The 15,113-nt window shown below is 44.7% G+C and overlaps 1 protein-coding gene across 1 annotated transcript in view; it reads left to right on the top strand.

Moving 5' to 3' along the window:
• extl3 (exostosin-like glycosyltransferase 3) overlaps positions 1 to 9,520 on the top strand; it is a 36,050-nt gene extending 26,530 nt beyond the window's left edge. The window contains exons 2-6 of the mRNA XM_085770594.1: positions 946 to 3,633; positions 4,863 to 4,990; positions 6,049 to 6,193; positions 7,216 to 7,344; positions 9,035 to 9,520. Coding sequence (XP_085626720.1) covers positions 1,474 to 3,633; positions 4,863 to 4,990; positions 6,049 to 6,193; positions 7,216 to 7,344; positions 9,035 to 9,244 — 2,772 coding nt within the window. The 5' untranslated portion in view covers positions 946 to 1,473 and the 3' untranslated portion in view covers positions 9,245 to 9,520. The remainder of the gene's footprint in view (positions 1 to 945; positions 3,634 to 4,862; positions 4,991 to 6,048; positions 6,194 to 7,215; positions 7,345 to 9,034) is intronic.
• Positions 9,521 to 15,113: the final 5,593 nt, after the last annotated feature.

Genomic DNA, 15,113 nt, shown 5'->3' with positions numbered 1-15,113 from the left:
GTTTACCAGTGATGCCCCCCCCTCTGTGCTGCAATTTTGAAAAGAAAGGAAATTGAAAGCGAAAGATATCCCCTGGCATTCATTCAGCAGCACACTGATGATTTTTCTTCTTCTTCCTTGACCGAGCAATCATGTGCAGAATGCAGTGGAAAAACAGGATGAGCTGCCGAGTCTCACTCACTTTTTTTTTTTTTACAGCTTCTGATAGCAGAAAGCCAGAATAAACATCCACTTTAATGTTCTTTACTGTTTAACAAGGTGCATGAAAACCATCAGACATCTTAGAACAAAAAAAAACCAAGAAAAAACGTTCAGCTCCACTCACGCTTTCTTGTAGTTGAACTAGGGATGTCACGATTATACATTTTCTTGGTACGATTATTGTCAGATAAATAATCACAGTGTTACGATTATCATGATTATTATGCATTAATTCATTTCACAACACTATGAATGTGTAAAATCAAATATAGTCAAAATATAATTACATTATTAATTGTTTACACAAAATATTTCAAGTATCTATGAATATATGACTAATTATTAATCTCCCAGTGGAAGTGTTTGAAATATTCAGGTCATAAATTGTCATCTATACCAAATGTTTACGTTTATTTTAATCGTTTTTTGTTTTGTTATTTTTTTTAAATACAAATGACACTCTAACATTTTAATTCCTACCAATTCAATGTTATGTTCCATGGACCAGTATCTGAGCATTTACCTTTATTTTGGCGCACATCTGCTGATATAGTAGTTCCGACATAATCTTTTTTAGGAAGTGACGGTATTTAGGAAGCTTTACGATTAATTAATTGTGGCGTTTAATACCGCGTTTAATTCTGAAAACAAGTAATCGTGACATCCCTAAGTTGAGCAGTTTTTGATCTTGCTGCAGATAATCTTTGTCACTCATTGGTTCTTTTTTCTCTTCTTCTGTCTCAGGTTCCTGTGTTGAGGAGAAGGAGGAGGAGGAGGAGGAGGAGGAGCAGGGGGGACGACAACATTTCTGCCTCTCCATCTCCAGAGGATTTTACCGATAAGGGCTGAAAATGAGCGCATGCAGGATAGAAACACCCGGCGACCTCACTGACCTGTGAGCAGCCATGCGCCGCCCGTCGAGGGGCTCCCCTCCCCAGCCGCGGGACGGTTTTCTGACACATTTGGAAGAATAAGCTAAACCCTCATGATAAAAAATGGCATCTGTGTGTGGCGGCTGTAACGCAGCGGAGTTCGTGTCGGAGCACAGGTGAGGCCGAATCCGTCGCCGACACCCACGACCACGCAGCGCTGAGGAGGAGGCGAGCGGCCTCGGGCGACCTTTTAGAGAAGGACAGAGCTGCTCACACCCCGGTTTTGATGATTTAGTATCCCGCCGCCCTTGCTTGACAAGGTCGATCATGGCTGCTGCTGATCCCCATAATAGCAACGGTTCCCTGGCGGGGCGAGGAGCAGACTGAGGTCGAGTCCACGATGCAGCGTAACGGTGGCGGGGTGGGGGCCGGGGGGCAGCCGTGGGTGCTGCGGCGCGTGCGTCTCACGTGGCTCAGTTTCATGCTCTTCTTCATCCTGGTCTTCTTCCCGCTCATCGCCCACTACTACCTCACCACCATCGACGAGGCCGGCGGCCCCGACAAGCGGATCTTCGGCCCGCGGCCCGGCGGCGAGCTGTGCGAGGCCAAGCACGTGCAGGACCTCTGCCGCATCCGGGAGTCGGTCAGCGAGGAGCTGCTGCAGCTGGAGGCCAAGCGGCAGGAGCTCAACGGGGAGATCGCGCGGCTCAACCTGCGCATCGAGGCGTGCAAGCGCAGCATCGACAGCGCCAAGCAGGACCTGCTGCAGCTGAAGAACGTCATCAGCCAGACGGAGCACTCGTACAAAGAGCTCATGGCGCAGAACCAGCCCAAGCTCTCGCTGCCGGTGCGGTTGCTGCCGGACAAAGAGGACGCCGGGCTGCCGCCGCCCAAGTCCTCGCGCTCCTGCCGCCTGCGCTCCTGCTTCGACTACGGACGCTGCCCGCTCACGTCCGGGTTTCCCGTTTACGTCTACGACACGGGCTCGTACGCGTGGGGGGAGCACCTGGACCCGCTGGTGAAGCAGGCGTTCGCGGCGTCGGTGAAGAGCAACATTTACGTAACCGACAACCCCAGCATCGCCTGTCTGTACCTGGTGCTGGTCGGCGAGCTGCAGGAGTCGTCGTCGTCCTCCTCGCCGTCGTCTCCGTCTCCGTCTCCGTCTCCGTCGGAGCTGGAGAAGCAGCTCAAAGCTCTCCCCTACTGGCGGTCGGACGGACACAACCACGTGCTGGTGCACCTCTCCAGAAAGTCCATGACGCAGAACTTCCTGTACAACGTGAGCACGGGGCGAGCGGCCGTGGCTCAGTCCACCTTCTTCGAGCAGCAGTACCGCGAGGGCTTCGACCTGGTGGTGTCGCCGCTGGTCCACGCGCTCTCGGAGCCGAACTTCCTGGAGGTTCCCCCGCAGGTGCCCGTGAAGAGGAAATACCTCTTCACCTTCCAGGGGGAGCGCGTGGAGTCGCTGAGGAGCAGCCTGCAGGAGGCGCCGCCGCAGTCCTTCGAGGAGGAGATGGAGGGCGACCCGCCGGCCGACTACGACGACCGCATCATCGGCACGCTGAAGGCGGTGCAGGACAGCCACCTGGACCAGGTGCTGGTGGAGTTCACCTGCAAGAGCCCGCGGCCCAGCCTGCCGACGGAGTGGGCGCTGTGCGGGGACCGGGAGGAGCGCATGGAGGTGCTCAGGGCCTCCACCTTCGCTCTGGTGATCGCTCCGGGCGACGGGCAGCTGGTGGCGTCCGCCGGCTGCGGCATGAGGCTCTTCGAGGCCCTGGAGGTCGGCGCCATCCCCGTGGTGCTGGGCGACCACTCCCGGCTGCCGTACCACCAGTTCATCCGCTGGAGCGAGGCCGTCATCGTCGTGCCCAAGCCTCGCGTCACGGAGCTGCACTTCCTGCTGCGCAGCCTCTCCGACAACGACATGCTGGCCATGCGGCGGCAGGGACGCTTCCTGTGGGAGACGTACTTCTCCACCTCGGAGAACGTCCTCAGCACCGTCCTCGCCAGCATCAGGACCAGCATCCAGGTTCCCGCCGCGCCCATCAAAGAGGAGCCGGCCCAGGAGATCCCGCACAAGGCCGGGAAGCTGGCGGGAACCGACGCCAACCTGGCCGACAACGGCGATCTGGACCTGGGCCCCGTCGAGACGGAGCCGCCCTACGCTTCGCCGCGCTTTCTCCGCAACTTCACGTACACGGCGGCGGACACCTACAGAGCGTGGAACCGCGCCCCGGGGCCGTTCCACCTGTTCCCTCACACCCCCCTCGACCCCGTGTTGCCCTCCGAAGCCAAGTTCCTGGGCTCCGGCACCGGGTTCAGGCCCATCGGCGGCGGCACCGGCGGCTCGGGGAAGGAGTTCCAGGCGGCTTTAGGAGGGAACGTCCCGCGAGAACAGTTCACGGTGGTGATGCTGACGTACGAGCGGGAGGAGGTGCTGATGAACTCTCTGGAGCGGCTGAACGGGCTGCCCTACCTCAACAAGGTGGTGGTGGTGTGGAACTCGCCCAAACCTCCTTCAGACGATCTGCTGTGGCCCGACATCGGCCTTCCCATTGTGGTGAGAGAGAAAAAAAAAAAAAAAACTTTCATTCAACAGTTGTGCTCATATATTCATTGGATGATGTTAGTTAATCTGCAAAGTGTGTCAAAGGTGGTGCAGTTTGCTTAAATACTTCACAAAGAGCTTTTGGCTCAGAGCCTCTTTGAAACTCTCCAGGAGTCTGAACAAATTACAGCAGCTTTACTAGAAGGATGTGAAAAAGTCTGACGCCCATGAATAATAAAAATGTGTGCTTTCGAATTAAACCTGAAAAATAAAATATTCATCCAGTTCATAATCACACCATTACGTTGTGACGGAGGATCTGTGGACAAGTGGTGAGATGTGAGAGTCTGAACAAGCTCATATGTTCCTAATTTTAATCAATCAACTCCATTAATTGGTTAGTGGATTATCATAACAGGTATATTTACCATGCTCTTCTCAGGTTCCCATTAAAAATTGAGGAGTTGCTGCTCGAGTGTATCTTTGTAAACTGAATATCTTGAGTTTTATGAAGGTTGGTTGGTTGGAAAAGTTATGAAAACGATAGCTTGGCTAACACCAGAGCTCATCTCAATGTAGACTGAGATTCAGCCTGGGAACCACCCGTTCATTTATTCGTATTTGAGGCGTGGTTTACGAAAGCCCAGAGCTGTTTATTGGGCGCTATGAATGTCTATCAAATGCGTCTGTACGTAGCTTATAGCCAATCGTATCAATCATCCCCGATCAGGTATGTAGAGCGACAAAAAACGCTAAACGTTGCTCTTTTTTCAAAATAAACTTGCAGTCTAAATTACTTAAAACACTTTCTAACGCTGCATTGAAAGGTAAAGCGTCTGCCGCCATGTTGGATCGTCGAAGCTATCAACGAAGTCGCTTTGGTGAGTCGTCATCGTGTTGCAGACCCCTCCCCCGTTCTGTGATTGGCTCCCTTGTTGAGGGAAAAATTGGGTCCATGGTTTCCAGGCTGACTTGCAGAGCGAATAAAACTGCGCGCAAAGCAGCATGGGTACACCCAGGCTCTGAAGTCGATCTTTAAAAAGCACTTAACACATGCATGACATGCAGTTTTTCACCGCCGAATTCAACTTTAATCATATCATCATGTCAGACAGCTGCCTGACAGTTCTGGGACGGCCTTAACCACCAGTGGCTCTACAGAAAAGCACCTACTACTACTCTGCTGCTCCTCCGCTGCTCTAAAAGCTCTCACCAAGTTGTGTCTTGTCTCGTCCCTGCAGGTCGTTCGCACGGAGAAAAACAGCCTCAACAACCGCTTCCTTCCCTGGGACGCCGTGGAAACCGAGGCCATCCTTTCAATCGATGACGATGCTCATCTCCGCCACGATGAGATCATGTTCGGGTTCAGGTAAGGGACGGCGACGGAGCGTATGAACCTGTACACACTGATGTAATGTTGATTGATAATTTTTGTAGGGGGGAAAAAAAGAAATCCACAACTGGGAGGGAAGATCTTCACAGGAGATGTAGGGAGAGGTGAACACAGAAACACCATAAAATAAACACGGAGGTCTTTGTCTGTTGTCAGAAGAAAAACAAAAGATTGCAAAAGCATTACATTCCTGAAAAGAAAAACTGAATGAGACGGAGAAAGTCAACCAACCACCGGACTGAAGCAGAGGAAGCAAAGAGGGAAACTTGTTGTCAAGCTTCTCGTTTTCATGATTCATTTGCTAATGTTTTACTTGGATAAGCTGAATTTGAAGGCCGTGTTTAAACCCATTAAAAAAGATCAAGTGTGCTGCTCAGTTATTTTTGTGCTCCCCACTCCTCCCTTCACTCAGACTTGTCTACAACTTAGTGCTGCAGCAGCTTGTCCAGGCAGGCAAAAATTGGCCCTGTCACCGTTTGTGTACGGGGTCATTCGTCATGAATTATCTCAGAGTTACCCAGGAATGTTTCCTCATCTCCAGCTCCACCAACGACGAACACTTTATGCACCATCTGACTGCTTTAAAGTCACATGAGCTCGTTTGAGATTTCCGGCATCTTCTCCGTGTCTGTAGATGTGTTTTTTTTCTCATGCAGTGACTTGGCTGCTGTCTGTTTGATGTTTTGGTTTTAAATAATGATAGATGATAAAACTGTCACACAATAATAGAAGACAAGAGAATGGTTATTTAATTACTCCCACAAGAAAAACGGTTACCGCTCTGCAAACACAGCTGACAGGTTGAAACAGATGGATGCAGAAGAGCGGCGTGTGCACAGATAGACGAGTGGAATCCAAAGTAATATATAGTAGAGTAGACAATATCAAAGTAACAAATAACCACAATAAAAAGAAATAAAAGTTTCCCATAAAACATTTGTCAGAGTTGGTGTTAATCAGCCGATTGAAAATGAGGCGTTGTGCTGACTTGCTGTGTGTGTGTGTGTGTGCGTGTGTTTGGTGGTGTTTCGCAGAGTGTGGCGCGAGGCCAGAGACCGCATCGTGGGTTTCCCTGGGAGGTATCACGCGTGGGACGTCAACCATCAGTCGTGGCTCTACAACTCCAACTACTCCTGTGAGCTCTCCATGGTCCTGACGGGAGCTGCGTTCTTCCACAAGGTCAGATCTTGTACCTTTTACGCTCGCCAAAAACAACCAACAAAAAAACTAATGCAAAAATAATAATAGCAAAAAAAACCTTTAATTGGGAATATCAGAGGAGGATTGGCGTTCCATATGGAGTTGCACAGCCTTCATCTACGAGTTCATTGAAGTGGAGAATATTTGGCTGGAAACATTTGATTAGTTTTTTCATTCATTTACACTTCTTTAAAAAAAGCAAATTCTCTCAATCACAAGAACAGCGATGGAGGCTGTGCAGAAACATGAACACGGGTCACTCCCAAGAATTCAACCCTTTTGGGGTCAAGTATGTATGACTGTGGGAAAGATTTTGGGATACTTAGTTCCTAACAATGTCATGGTCCTCTATTAAACAAGAATGTGATTATTAAAAAAGAAGGCTATAACAAAGTGCTGGCATAAACAGGGTTCCTATGCAAGTATGGAAAAGTATGGAATTTGATATTATACATTTCCAGGTCTGGAAAAGTATGGAAAATGGAAATATATTTATTTTAATACTTATCTGGGTTTGGTCTCATCTGAAGTTATTTGGGTTAGTTATTTTGTACAACAAACAGTTAATTGCATAATTTATTTACATGATACACATCTAATTACTCAATTACTCACTGAGAAGTCAGGAAATTAGGGTCTGGACGGAAATGTGTTCAATGGAAAAGATGAGTTTCTCTCTCAGATCTAGAGGAGCGACCTCACCCTTCCCAGGAAATGGGAGAAATAGGCTGCTTCTATCAAAACAATAGAGGATGCTACACATTAACATTTAAAGACCCTGGATATTATACATAATAATATTATCAACAGAGGAGCCCCCACATTTGTATCTGTTTTTCTTTCTTTCTTTAATTTTCCTTCAGAGCTTGTTGTCAGCTTGTTTTCCCTTAAATTGAAAAAACTAAATAAAAAGTATCAAAAATGTAAAAAAAAAACTTTTGCAAATGTATCTTCTAACTGTATCCTAACGTTATCACACCAAACTCTCTTTGTTCTTGTAGTACTACGCCTATCTGTACTCCTACGTGATGCCCCAGGCCATCAGGGACATGGTGGATGAGTACATCAACTGCGAGGACATCGCCATGAACTTCCTGGTATCTCACATCACCCGCAAACCACCCATCAAGGTCAGTGACGGAGCACGTAGCCCGGCGCTGCTCCGCTCCGCTCTGCTCTGCTCTGCTCTGCTCTGCCTGGCTCGGCTCAGCATCGACGAGCATTGTATCTCCCTCAGGCCTTGTGTATTTATATTTTTGCCCACTTAGCTTCACCATTACTCAAACTGACACATCCAATACTCCACACAAATAGTAAATCAAAAACACAAGATCGAATTGGTGCGTTCTGCCTGGTTTTCCTCCTGGATTCTTATTGGAAGGACATTTATTACAGAAGAGCGTATTTATGGCTAGACAAATAATTATAGCAATCAAGCCAGGGAAGCTGTTGGAACAGAAACACCATTGCAGTCCTCAATTTAAGTTAGTTTTGATTTAGAGGGGTGTTAATATTCAGGGGTGTTTCAGAGGGGAATTAAGGCCGGCTTTGATGGAGCGTGTTGCATGACAGCATTTCGCTGCTAGGAATAAGCCTTGTGAATAATGAATTTGGGGCAAGTTTGAACGTCGTGGAGTCCTAAATGGTGACAGACTGACTGTATTTCCTCTTTTAGTCCAAATAAAGCAGAAAATAAATTGCTTTTGCTGTGCATCACTGATGCTGAATTGACAACATTCAGACTCAGTTTCAGGGATGTTATTTCATTTCTCCAGTATTTCTATTCACTTGTATGTCCGTTACTAAATTGACCTCATGCTTAAATCCTTTACGCTCTTGCATGGCGAATGTAACAGTGGCACATTAGCCGTGTTTTAGTTTGAATAATTGGTCTTGAGTCCAGATGGTTGTTTGTGCTTCAACTTCTCATTTCTAAACGCCATCAGAGTAGTTTGTTAGTTGTTGTTTGTTGAAATAGCAACGTTAGCTAGAAGTTAGCAGCAACTTGTTAGAAGCGAGTTCTCTCAGTGAGTTGGTTAAATGTTTTTGTTTTTTAGCATTTTCAGCTGGTTAATGTCAAAAATGTGAATGATATAATGCTAAACAACTAAGTCAAGTCAGCATCACTCACCGTGCGTGCAGTAATAAATAATCAGATTTTATTTTGTTCTAACATAACCACATTTAGCTTCTAAAATGATTTTAATTTATTTAAAATTAGATATTTATTCAGATTTTTAAACGGTGCTTTGCTTTAGAAGTTGTAAAACAAAAAAGCCTTCAGCAACATGTGTTTGTAACATTTTACTTGTTTGAATCCTGCTGCGATCAAATAAAGAGCTGGACAGACATGCCAACAGTAGCCTAAACTCTCTTTTCATCCGGTCAAATACACGCCAACTTTGTTATTTTTGTTTTCCCCTTTTATTGAAAAGTAATGAACCGTACAATCATGAGGTCAGACAAAAAGAGATATCATGACATAAGGTACAAGCTGACAAGTTAAGAAATAATAGGAATAATATAAAAATAATAATAACAGTAACAAAAAAGGGTACACACATTGACACACATTTTTTTCTTTTTTTCTTTTTTTTAGTAGCATCGAGGTTATTGCCTGTGATTGGCTGACCATGCTGATGTTCTCGGTTACCATAGCTGCAGCCTCTTGCATGTCATACTCAGGAACTTAAAAAATCCAAAGTTTGACTGACTTGCTGTGTCTGGTTTGGTCTCTGTGCTGCTCCGCATGTATGAACATCCTAAAATATTTTCCACATACTGCATATTCACACACTGACTGATCTTTATCTCCCCTAGGTGACGTCTCGTTGGACTTTCCGCTGCCCCGGCTGCCCTCAGGCCCTTTCGCACGACGACTCACATTTCCACGAGCGCCACAAGTGCATCAACTTCTTTGTCAAAGTGTACGGCTACATGCCGCTGCTGTACACGCAGTTCCGGGTGGACTCGGTGCTGTTTAAGACTCGTTTACCCCACGACAAGACCAAGTGCTTCAAGTTCATCTAGCGCTGGGGGCTGAGTCACCCTGCAAAAGAGCCAAGAGCGGAGCGGACTGAAGGGCAGGAAGTATTTAAAGAGAGCAGCAGCTCCCACTGCGAGCGGCCGATGAAGATGGATGGATGGGCTGGGAGAGAAATGCACAGGGGGGGGGGTAAGTTTTGGGTTGGGGTTTGGCCCAGGGGGATAGACGAGTTAACCTTAAACGCTGTTGGCTGGTGGCCTAATCCGCAACTCTACTGAAAATTTTGAAAAATGGAAGCTGAAAGGGACCACTGCCAAGAAAACAACGAGCCTTTCAGCGGACGGCGACGATGGCGACAAAGGCGTCACTCCTCCTGTTTCTTGTTCTCCCATCACGCTCAATCATTAACCACTACAGATGTCATTTGCACCTCTTGACAGCCCCCCCCCCTCCGCTGACGGAAAGAGGGGCAGTTGTACACAGTGTACAGAAAAATCTCCCAGGACAAACTCTACCTGACAACGGAGCGATCGGCTCGAGAATCACTGACATACTTGATGTGGAGCCGCGTTCGGCTCAGCAGCCTGTCGAAGCGACGGCGGCACACGGCGGCCGCTGTCGCTTTCCTCTTTTGTTTTTTTTCCATTTTACAGTTACAAACTGTACTTCTTGTACATGTACGTGAGAGAAGCACTGATGGTCAGAAGTATTTTATTGAACAAACTTTTTTTTTTTTTTTTTAAATAATGTCGTTTAAATGTGTAAAATCTCTATGTGGAATGAACATTTTCCAGAAACTCTGCCTGTGGGAGATGAGACAAACATTGGACAGGACCTCGGCTGAAGAGTCAAAACAAGTGGGCCCGATCATGTTTAGTAGTGTCACACGTCAAAGGAAGGAATTCACTTCAGCAGTCACCATAATGCCTCAAACCTGTCATGAAAACCAGCCACCATGTTGTCGTTTTGTTATGCTTACAGGCACTCGGCTCCTCTTCGATGAGTGCTTTACAAATGGCCTGTTTTTTATGCTATAGGGTGTTTACTAATGTTTCTATAATTGATCCGAGGTCGAAGTATAGTCATGTCTAAATGTAATAATGTCAACCGCACCACAGCTGCCCAAAACTTCACAAAACAAAAAAAAAGCTTTTGATTTCTGATTTAGATTGTAATTATGTCTCCAGAGGACTATTAGAATAAGTGGTTAAAAAGAAAAAATGTTTGAACTGGATGAGAAGATTGAAGATTTCTCACATCTGTCCTTTAAAAATGAAGCTACAGCCAGCAGCCAGTTATCACCGCATCTTAGCACAAACAGACAGAGGGAGATGTTTCAGTTTGCTCTCTGTGTAAGCTGTTTTATCTCATGTGTTAAATCCATCAGTCAACAAATGAGGTATAAAATGTTAATATATGAACTTGTAAGTCAATTTTTAGGGTTATATTTGTTTTTTTTTTGCTAAGTTAAGATAACTGGCTTCCAGCTGTAGCTTTATATTTTAGGAACATGAGAGGAACATCTCTTTGCCAGAAAGCAAAATCTTCAACATTTTTAGACCTGGCTTTGCATCAGAAGTATTAGACCTGTCCCGCCGTGTTCATGTCACCCTGCTGTATTAAAAAAACGTTCCCAGCTAAAGACAGAAACGTCACTTTATAGTTTCGCCATATTGGTTTGACTTAGTGTTTTGTTTTTTGTTTTGTTTTTTACCATTGATTGATGAATGTTTCCTTTGCCAAATAGGTACGATGTCTGCTGCTTTCCAGCGTTAACTTTTCAGAGTGCACAGTGCTTGCTAAAGAGATGCAGTCTGGTACACTGCCCAAGTCCACTCTGCATGGTACTTTACCCGGAGACAGCCAATTGGAGCCCGACCCATCATGTATTATAAATCCAAAGTCCTTTATTTGACCTCGTCAGACTCGAAATTCCTGCAATCTGGGCAAAAAAGATCAGCCTAAAAAGATTCATGTTTAAAATATATATAGATTAGTGTCTTCTTTCCCAAATTATCTTCTAACTGTTCTACAAAAAGTCCACAGTTCCTGTATATTTATTGAATATATTGTGAAAAAAAAAGATTTTTTTTTAAAAACTGATAATGACACATGCAATAAAATGACAAGACATCATAGTTTATTATTCCTAGAAACAAAGGGGACCCATTCTGACTGAGCCGTCATCTCATTTTAGAAGGAAAACCAGCTCGTACCACTGAGAACTTGAGGGGGAAACTGAACTGACCTGAGAGCAGATAAAGGCGTGTGTGGACGGAGAGGTCAGACTATATATGTGCATTGCAAGGTCATAAATTCAGCCTCTGACAGAGCCGGTGCTGCAGGTTGACATGTCTTTGAAGCCAAATACCTGCTCTGAGCCCTCCAGTGATGTATAATAAACCTAATCTGCAACATTCATCTATCTAAGAGCCAGGTTTGCTGATCACCGTGGGTCTGAGGCAGAGCAGCAGCTGAAACAAATCCAAATTCTACATTTTATGTTGCTGGAAAAACCAGTCCGGCCTCCTCTCAAAAACCCTCATCACATCTCAACGCGCTTATTCGGAGCTGCAGGGGCCTCGTAATTACCTGGCTGACTCTAAACCTGTCCTCAGGGCTCAGTTTGGGTCAGCTGGTGCTTTGGAAGTCGACCTCCTCATTCCTCCGCTCTCTCTCCCTCCCTCTCCCTCTGTCTATCCACCCCCACACCCTTGAGCGTCCGTGGCACAGCTGGTTTTCCGTGGCCTGAAGCCGGAAACATTTCCCCCGGAAGGCTGCAAGTCGCTCTGCGAGGTGTGTAGAGGAGTTTATGGTGAAACTATGTGAAACTCCAGGGTCTGTACGAGACTGATGAGCGATGACAGCGTTACTCAAACTGCTGAGGGCCAGATGAATGGAAATAAAAAACTCTCAACATTGTTAAAAACATTATCTGACTAATGTGCTCATTCTTTTCTCCACCTCACTCCTGCACTTTGAATGTCAGTCACACGAGATTAAAGCAACTTTATTAGCATTAATAAACACTTGATTGATCATTTATAAGTGTTTTTTGTACGCTGATTAATATGTAATTTATTAACACTCATAAAACACTACATTGTGATAATGATTTTTATGAAAGTACTAGTAGTAACTACCTGAATTAATCTTCTATTGTAGTATTAGAAAGTGTTTAAAACATCTATCAACACACACACAGTATAAGTGCATCTAAATTGTTTGTTAATCATTTCCTTCCACTTTATAAATCTTTATAGATCTTATGAACCAATGACATAAATAACTGCTTTGTGATTGATAGATAAGGTTATTTATAAATAATTTAATAAGTATGAAAATACAAAAATTAACCATAATATAGATGATCTTATTAATCCCCAGTTAAACATTTACAACTGTTTATAAATTGCATACTAATTAGTCTCAAAACTCTATAAATGATGATTATAAGTATTACATAATGCTCAACTAATGGTTAATAATGCTTAATTAATGCAATATTAAATGTTGCCCCACTTTTAAGAGCTACTCAAGTGATCCTGATTGATCACATGCAAAGGAATAACCGATAGATATCAGATATAGATTGACCCATATCGGTCATATCATGTACATTCTTTTATTATTTCACTCAGTTGTGCGTCATTCTGCAAGGACACGTATTATATTTTAAAAAGCCCATTTTATTTGTGAGAAATCAGGAATAATTAACATTGAAAATCAACATTATAATGTATAAAATAGGAATGTATGAAATCATAAGAAACTTTGCCGCAAATGGAGTTAAAATCCTGCTGTTGGCAGAAGAGGTACGTCAGGGAACTCAAGAATTAAAGAGAGTGATTATATAAAATAAAAAAAATCAATGCCAGATTTATTCATGTTTGCATAACTGGTAAAAAAAAAAAAACAGGGAGGAGATGAAAAGGTGGTGTAACACACTGTCAAATAATCTTAATCATACTGCCTCAGCTACTTTATGAATATTATTCTTATCATCGTCAGACAGAAAACAGCCTGTTTCTGCTGCAGATCTGTCCTGAGACCTCAGGAGCTCTCACATCTCAGAGCATTTTAAAGTCAAAAGAAGTTGAATCGTTTGTTTCAAGTTTGTGAGCAGAGTGTCAAGTAAACAATCTTAACTTTTTCTTCTTTTTTTGCTTTCCTAGTTGCACAGAACTTTATTTAAAAGGCTATTTTTACTTCTCTGAGAAACACTCAAGCTGCAAATCTAAAACTCTAATTTAACACCTCATATCTTGTTCATTTGTTTATGTATTTCTCTTGGGTAAAAAAAAAAAAGAGGTGTAAAAATGCTAATTTGTGATTTTTAACGGGGTAATGGGTCAGACGTGGACGGGAACGTTGGTTGGCAACCAGCCTGGACACCTGGCTGAGAAACTGTCGGGCACATAATAATCCCTGTGTAAACACCACAAGATGTAACGTGTGAATCTGTGAGGTTCAGAGGTGCTGGTATAGGCAGATCTGTATAATATATTATTATACAAGCGTTATGTATAATTCATCAGCACATTTCCGACCCACATACAGAGAGGACTGTAAAATATATTCCTTTTTTTTTTAATGGCACCTACTGAGAGGGATGATGCTTTTATTTCATCAGAGATAATTTACCCTTGAATCTGTGCAGTACTTCACACCTCGCATCTTTCCGTGAAATGTGTAGCTTCAAATAAGAAACGAGCACCCCGAAAGCTCACGTCTTATCGTGGGATATCTGATTTGTCGAATGAAAGAAAAACAAAAAAAGTGTAAAAAATAACTTAAGGGGAAGTTATGTGCGGAAGTATCTCTTGGCCAGTAGCGGTGAAACTCCCTTGAGTGTCAACAACACAACAGCCCAGATTCAAGTATCTCCCCAAACGTCAAACAGCAGTTCCTTTAATGGTTGTAAATGCTGGTTATGCACAAAGTTTTGCGCTGAGAACAAAATGCAGGCCCCACTTGTGATAAAAGCACTCCAGTGGCTGATATTCCCCTCTCTGCCATTAAAAGCCAATTGTTTATCTGGCATGTAAACCCTCCCTCTCCCCCCACCCCTCCTTCCACATCTGGTTTCCATTCAACCCTGTGAAATAATCTTGTGAGGGAATAAATAAAAAACTGTTGGGAGTTTTGGCTTTCGCTTAGGGATGAGGTGTAGCACCCCGAACCCAAGAGCGAGGGTTTGAACGTGACATCACTGGGACGGAGGGGGAAAGAAAAACACTCCCCACACCCCTGAACCTCACCCAGCAGACAGAGAGAGAGAGAGAGGAGGGGGAGAGGGGAGAGGGGAGAGGGTGGGTGTTGTACTGAATCATGGGTGTGGTGGTGGTGGTGGAGTCTTGAGTCGCCTTCTGGGGATTTTCTGACTCATAGCTTTTTCTTTTCTGATGGGAAATAAACACTGGCGCTGTGCCAGAAGAAGACAGTGCAGGTAAAACCAGATTCCTCACAACCCTGGCCACTGGGTTTTATTTATTTTATTTTATAACCTTTTATTTAATAATATGTCCTCCAGAGAAAATATGCTTTTTCTGTATATATATATATATATATTATTTTATTTTTGCCGGTCTAACTCACTTCCCAGCGAACACAGCTGAGGCTGTCATCGGCACTGCCTTTAGAGACGCAGCCAGATTTATTGGACTGCACAGGCTTTTGCATATTCCTCCTCAGCGGGAAGCACCGTGTTTCTACATGAATGAACATGGCTGAGTTGTCAGAAGGCTGAATGGTGAAACAGGCTCAATCTGTATTACACAGAAAAGAAAAAAAAAGAGAGAGAAGAGGGGAAGCTGCTCTTTGATACCGGTGGCATGCAGAGCTGTGTCCAATTCTGGAAGAGACTCGGCGAAAACGCAGGAGACGGGAGGGGGGGTTTCACTCGTCTCGTTT

The sequence above is a fragment of the Trachurus japonicus genome, chromosome 24 (genome assembly GCF_045865225.1).
Source record: "Trachurus japonicus isolate A0001 chromosome 24, Traja_1.0".
Taxonomy (NCBI): Eukaryota; Metazoa; Chordata; class Actinopteri; order Carangiformes; family Carangidae; genus Trachurus; species Trachurus japonicus.
Note: the sequence above shows the minus strand (reverse complement) of the source record. Positions and strands in the feature narration are given on the sequence as shown.